Source organism: Armigeres subalbatus, chromosome 3 (genome assembly GCF_024139115.2).
Source record: "Armigeres subalbatus isolate Guangzhou_Male chromosome 3, GZ_Asu_2, whole genome shotgun sequence".
NCBI classification, from domain to species: Eukaryota; Metazoa; Arthropoda; class Insecta; order Diptera; family Culicidae; genus Armigeres; species Armigeres subalbatus.
The window spans coordinates 261426617-261433241 of record NC_085141.1 but is presented as its reverse complement, the minus strand read 5'-3'; the positions used below and the strand labels follow the sequence as shown (position 1 = coordinate 261433241).

At 39.2% G+C, this 6625-nt stretch overlaps 1 protein-coding gene across 1 annotated transcript; it reads right to left on the bottom strand.

Annotated features, from left to right (window-relative positions):
* Nucleotides 1-519: 519 nt before the first annotated feature.
* LOC134219336 (uncharacterized) lies at nt 520-6294 on the bottom strand. The gene is made up of 5 exons (XM_062698056.1): nt 6191-6294; nt 5376-6128; nt 4990-5301; nt 4255-4586; nt 520-2213 (listed from the first exon to the last, which is right to left on the bottom strand). The coding sequence occupies exons 1-5, from the start codon at nt 6210-6212 to the stop codon at nt 663-665; spliced, it is 2970 nt and encodes a 989-aa protein (XP_062554040.1). The 5' UTR covers nt 6213-6294; the 3' UTR covers nt 520-662.
* Nucleotides 6295-6625: the final 331 nt, after the last annotated feature.

Sequence of the window (6625 nt, the reverse complement as noted above, 5' to 3'; positions counted from 1 at the left end):
AATATCTGCTCCTTTATGAGAAACAGTGCCAGGCATTTATTTGAAGCCAATCTAATTCCACGACAGGTTCAGCATTTCACGGTACTCGATTTTGGGTAGTTATTAGCTCTTCAATCCGTTAGTGGCCAGGCTCCTTAGGGCCGATGCCCACGTTGCGTTTTTCAACGCCACTTCAACTCAACTTAGTTTTACAAAGTGCGAAAATGTACAGTAGCCACAGTAGCTTTCTTATTGGCGAAATTAGATTTTGTATTTTCAGCAAATTTTTGAATATGAATCAATTTGTTACATTACTGTACTGCCGTGAATCGCATATCTGTCCCATCTGTGCTGGATTTCCTATTCATATGGGACAAATGTGCGATTCACGGCAGTGTAGTAGCTAGAGGTAAAAGTTTAGAGAAAAAGGGGCACGATGAGCAGTTCTTAAGTTCAAGTTGTTTGTGAAATGGAATTCAATAGGAACATTTACGTTTATCTTTATTTCTTTACAATGACTTTTCACGACATAGGCGCAAACCACACGTTTTGCTTATATGATATAATGAATCTTAGTCAATTTTATACATTTTCTTCCTACTGAAGTGAAATTTTGTAAGTATAAAGTCATTGATTTACAAATATGTATGAAATTCACAACTTCCCGATTAACGATTCACATATCAGTCTTCGTCAATTTCTTTATCAACATCATCGTCGAAGTTTTCCTCTTCAACATCGGATTTCGCCTTCCGGCCACGTTTGGGCACGACTAGGGATTTCAACATAGCCTCGTAGTATGTTTTGTTTCCAACATAAGGCATCAACTGTTTCAGATCCTGCAGCTTTTCATACGGTAGCGGAATAGGCTCGGTTTCCGACGGTTTTAAGAGTGGCAGTGGTACACCGTCAACCGTTTCGGTATCACAAATCCTGAAGTGGAAGTATTCATCCGAAGCCAAATCTGTTTTATAGTACACAATTCCAGGACAAGTTGAACGATACTCAAACATTGCCACCTGTTTGAATTTGATTTGCTGACCAACGGAATTCAAACGTGGCTTTTTGTATCGGCTTGACAGGCTTTTCAGGGATAACAACTGGCGTTGCTCAAGGTCTCTGACGACTAATGGAGTCTTCCGTCGAATCTGACCTATAAAAATCACCCAATCCCTGGGTGTGTCTATGTCTACGGAAGTGATTTTTTTTGCCCTTTCAATTGATCCATGGATACTATCCACTTCCATGTGGCTGTGGCCGCTGCACATAAATTTGTGCCTCACTGTTACGTCTCGACCGTCTTTGTTACATTGTTCTACAATGTAACTGAACGTCATGCAAATGATGAAATTCAAGTTTTGGCCTCCACAGCGATCAGAATACAGATTGATTAACTTGGCATTGACATTTTCGTTCAGGAAACCAGTTAGATCTGCTAACAGACACGAACCAATTTCGTTTGCTCCTCGACGGCCACGTGATTCGTCCCACATATAGCATAAACCTCTATTTTTGCCGCGGTGCGTCTCAAAAATCGTTAAGTTATAGGTATATAACTGACGTTTATAAAACGCATGACCGTTTCTCAAATATGGAGTGGCCAAGCACTTCTGGAGGTCGAAGGACACAGTGCGTGTAGTTTGATTCGTTTTAGCTTCCGTTACATCTTGCTTTTTGCAATCATATATAGATTTAGCATGGGCTTGATGGGTGCGCAAATGTTCCTCCGCTTGAATTTTCTCACCTTCATCGCCTACTTTTATGAGGATTTTTAAGCGATCGCATTCATTACAGGTATCGGCTTTTGGCTTCCGAAATCCAAGATTGAACCCGTTGAAGATAATCCGATATGAATTATAGTGCACTGGATTGCGTCCTTCTGCATTGCACTTGGAAACATACAACTCGTACATTTTAGCAATATTCAAATCACTAGATAAATATTTCTTAGCGGTATTTTCCCGGGTATAATGGGAAAAATACGCGGGAAATGATTTTATGTGATCCTCAATGTAAGTTTTTGCTTCGCTGCTTATCGGACAACGGTTCGTATTCAGTAATCGTCGGTCGTCGGCGGCGATACCCATTCCGATTACTTTTTTGGAAACCAGCACACGAATTTTTTTCTCCGTTACGTTAAAGGTGTTCAAAAACATTTTCAGGCACACGCGAATCTGACCACCGTCTCCAGGAAGATAGTACTTGTATGTAAAAACTCTTCTGGAATTCACAACCTAGAAATACAGTTATTAAAAAAAAAGACTTCTATAATATGTACGTTGAACCCTTTCGGGATGACTTTTTTACGCAGATTTGACGTCCAAACTTAGGGTTTTTACTGGATCCTGCCAAAACTAGTATAGAAAGAACTGAAAAGCCAAGATATTTAACAAAAAAATGGTTTTCGTACGGCCGATTTGCCGAATAATATGCAAATAATACTTTTTTGGTTATACTAGGCCGTCCAAACTGTTCTGGAGTACATATCCTCGAGTGCATAAAAAAATGTCTAGAAACAAAATCTCCTTAACCGAGACGTATATGTCCAAAAATATTCATGTGATCATCTTCTCTATATATAAAAATAAGTTTGCGAATGGCCATTAGGCCGAATTAGCAAAAGAAGCAACCTTCTTCTTCTTCCTTCTCTCTTCTTTCTTCTTCCTTGTTCCTTCTTCCTTCTTCTTTCTTCCTTTTTCTTTCTTTCTTTTTCTTTCTTCTTTCTTCCTTCTTCATTCTTCCTTCTTTTTTCTTCCTTCTTCCTCCTTCCATCTTCATTCTCCCGTCTTCCTTCTACCTTCTTCTTTCTTCCTTCTTCTTTCTTCCTTTTTCCTTCTCCTTTCTTCCTTCTTTCTTCTTCTTTCTTCCTTCTTCCTTCTTCTTTCTTCCTTCTTCCTTCTTCTTTCTTCTTTCTTCCTTCTTTCTTCTTCCTTCTCACTTCCTTTTTCCTTCTTCCTGCTCACTTCTTCCTTCTTCCTTCTTTCTTCTTTCTTTTTCCTTCTTCCGTCTTCCTTCTTCCTTCTGCTCTTCCTTCCTCCTTCTTCCATCTTCCTTCTTCTTTCTTCCTTATTCTTTCTTTCTTCTTCCTTCTTCATTATTTCTTCTTCCTTCTTTCATCTTCCTACTTTCTTCTTCCTTTTTCCTTCTTTGTTCTTCTTTGGTTCTTCTTTCTTCTTTTCTTCTTCCTTCTTTCTTCTTCTCTTCTTCCTTCTTTCTTCTTTTTTTTTTTCTTCCTTCTTTCTTCTTTTCTTCTTCCTTCTTCTTTCTTCCTTCTTACTTCTTTCCGTGATGGAATTTATCTTAACGTCCCAGGGCATAAAGTGTCGAAAGTGGAAAATTGGCAGTTAAAGCTCACAATAAAAAGCTGTGGAAATGCTTAAAAAAGCTAAATAGCAGGCTCGGATCCAGTGGGCACGGTGAGAAGGACTAGACCACAGACAAATAGACGTAACAGCTTGAAAAAAATTCTGAAAAATCCAACGCTCAACTCCTCTACCACCATTTTGCGAGCATGTTTCACAAAACAATGTTTCATATGACACTGTCACCAGGAGGCGCTGCAGTGAAATGTCAAACTCGAAGGACTACGACGCTAGCCTCTCTAGGGTAAAGTGTCCAATAGTGGACCCCCAGCCAATAGTGGACCCTCCAGCCATTTTTCCATTATTACAGTACAATGGAAACTTTTTGCTATGAAATTCCATCGGGAGAACCTACCTTACAGTCCTATGATTTGATTACATGCATTGAAAATGCTATGAAAAGAAAAATTTGATGATTTTTTACAATTCTATAAAAAATAAACACAAGAGTGTCCATTATAGGAATATTTTGGGGGGTCCATAATAGGGAAGAAGAACGTCCCGAAACGAAACATGAAAATCAAATGAAGTGTCGACTATAGGGAAGCAATTTCCTATTATGGACCTCCAGGGGGTCTAATATAGGGCGAATTCAGTCCGACTTTACAATGTTAATTTCGAAGAATATCGTCGAGTATTTGAGTGTTTTATGTATGTATCGTGAAGAGGGGATGCAGAGCTTGATATTAGATATCACGCAAAATTAATATTTTGAAAATTTCCACTCATTATGCCCGGAAGAGCAAAATTTCGCTACTAGGGGGTCCACTATTGGGCATTTTACCCTAGTTGAGAAATACAAAATGAATCAAATTCAAAATGATTATTGGAGTCATAGTCGAAAGTAATGACTCTAATGTTACGTCTGTTTGTCTGTGACTAAACTGTTACATGCGTGTGCATATGAACTTACTCGATGGCGATGTACGTACGTCACCGTAACGTGGTTGCTGAGAAATTGATTTTGTCCAGAAAGTGTCAGCAGAAGCAAATTTTTCAATAATTTCTCTCTCAGCTCGTCGCTAAATTTTTCATGACATTTGCGCTTCATACAGTTGCAAGTTTGCTGAACTTTTCGTGCGGGTACAGTTATGCCATTTGTTCGGATGTATTCTAAACCTTTCTCCTTCATTTTCTTGCTTGTTAGCTTCTTCATAACGTTAGCACGAGTCTCATCGTTAGCTGCATCTCGTTCGAGTTGAGCAAAGCCCATTTCATCAAATTCGTCATGATTGGTTGCGTTATCTGTAATAAAAAAGATCAATGGAAAAATTATATTGCCTTATTTTCTACTCACAGCATTGTTCGAAATTGTGTTTGTTCTTTGCGAACAAGTGTTCAAACAAAGTATTGTCAGATTTCTACTAACAATGAATGGCGATTAGCGTCTTTAAGACGGTCCATAAATGTCGTAGCATTATTTTTAAACACGCCTCGCACCATTCACAGTATGTTTACCTATAGCCCTAGTATCCATGGACAGATTTTTGAAGGTCTATAGGATGCCCCTTCCCCCTGTCACAAATGGTCACTCGGACCCCCTCCCTCCTAAAACTTGGACGTAATATTTAATCGATCTCAAAGGGAACCGCAGCGACAATCTTCCTCTATTGTTTGAACATGTTCATTATAATTAGCACACACTTACTTTTCAAATCATCTTCATCAGCAACAGATTGATTGCGGTATGGTTCGAAATACTCGAAGATTGAAAAATCGTTCAAAAAGGTAGCATCCCCTTGCACGCCGTCGTCGCCATCCTCATCGTCCTTGTCGTCCTCTTCATTATCGTCATGAAGGCAGTATTCGGTTACTCTAAGCAATGAATTTTCTTTGTCATGCTGGTTGTCAATTTCTCGATTACTTTCATTGCGCTTGGATGGTATCAGATGTGTGCTATTTGAATCGAGTTGGAACAGTGAAAGCCTGCGCTTTGTGCCGGACATAGAGGGTCTTGGTTCTACAAAAATATCAAAAATATGAATAATCAAATAACAGTACATAGAAGACTACGAATCCGTCAGACAAACTTACTGGGAGCTGTGTAGTCCTTTTGGGAATGATGACTGTAATTAGGTCCTGTGAAATTGGCCTGAGCTTGTCCCTTTGCAGACGAAGAAAACGAACCTTTTTCGGGACTTCTTTTCTCGCGACAGATGAAGTTCAATGCCTGCTCGATTTTCGGTATTGGACACTGTGCCTGTGATGACTTCATTACCAAATTAAGTGGTCCGTCTACATCCTCGTGCATGGAATAATCAAGGGGCGATTCTTCAATCCGAGAGAGTGATAAATCCAACGGTTTTAAATTTCTCGGGTCTCCGTATTGTGGAAGTGGCGTCGAAGATAGGACATCGGAAAATGAAACACACGATTCGTTCATGAAGGCCACGGCCGATGTAGCGAGATCTTGAGACCCTACTACTGAATCTAAGACCAAGGCTGAATCTTTACTCGAATGTGATGCTTTCGGTATAGCATGAGATGATCTGCCTGACAAACTAGGTCTAGTGGTATCACTCCTTTGGAAAAAACCGGAAGAATCGAATGCATTCTTATGTGAGAATGCATGAGAATGTTTGAATGGTTCGATTATGTTTTCGGACGCATTTGGATGCACCCGCTCTGCTGATGGAATTTCTCCGGAAAACGATGATTCAAGCGCAGTATCAGTTCTGGATGAATTGGTGGACTGACTGATCACGGATGCATTGTTGTGAAGATTCGGAAGTTGATGAATGATGTCATATGCACTCATCGTGAATTCCGTTCCTTCGATGAATTCAGCTAAATTAAGAAACAGGTACTTAGGAATACACAATCTTTATTATTTTAAAGCTGTTACTTACCTTTTACTTTGCTTTCCCTCATTGATTGAAGCGCAGTTAGTATTTTAATTAATCTAAATTGAATTTGCCACTAGTAAAGGTAAAGAAACAACAGCTAGATTTTGACGGCGTAACAACAGTCAACGTAAACAAAACATCATATATACACGGCGAAATTCCACATTTGACATTTCGACTGGCGAAATCACACGGCGAAATGACCCCTACTTTTTGATAATGGTGTAACATTGTTTTTGGCATATTTTTCGGTATTGTATATTTGCAGTCAAAGTTCATGAATTATTTAAAGTGTAGAAAGCTCTGTATAAAGCTTGTGAGAAAAAATGATAATCATATCTGCTCAAAATGTTATGCTTTATTCCGTAATTTCGCTGATCACGAAATATAACGGCGGAACAGCAAAAGATCACGACAAAACAAATTTAGGAAATAAAC

What these genes read in the sequence shown, in the direction of transcription:
- LOC134219336 (XM_062698056.1), bottom strand. Translation starts at nt 6,212, where the DNA reads ATGAGGGAAAGCAAAGTAAAAG. An exon ending in TGATGAAGATGATTTGAAAA is followed by an intron (nt 4,587 to 4,989) that starts GTAAGTGTGTGC and finishes TTTTTATTACAG; the next exon opens with ATAACGCAACCAATCATGAC. An exon ending in CGTACGTACATCGCCATCGA is followed by an intron (nt 2,214 to 4,254) that starts GTAAGTTCATAT and finishes CTGTATTTCTAG; the next exon opens with GTTGTGAATTCCAGAAGAGT.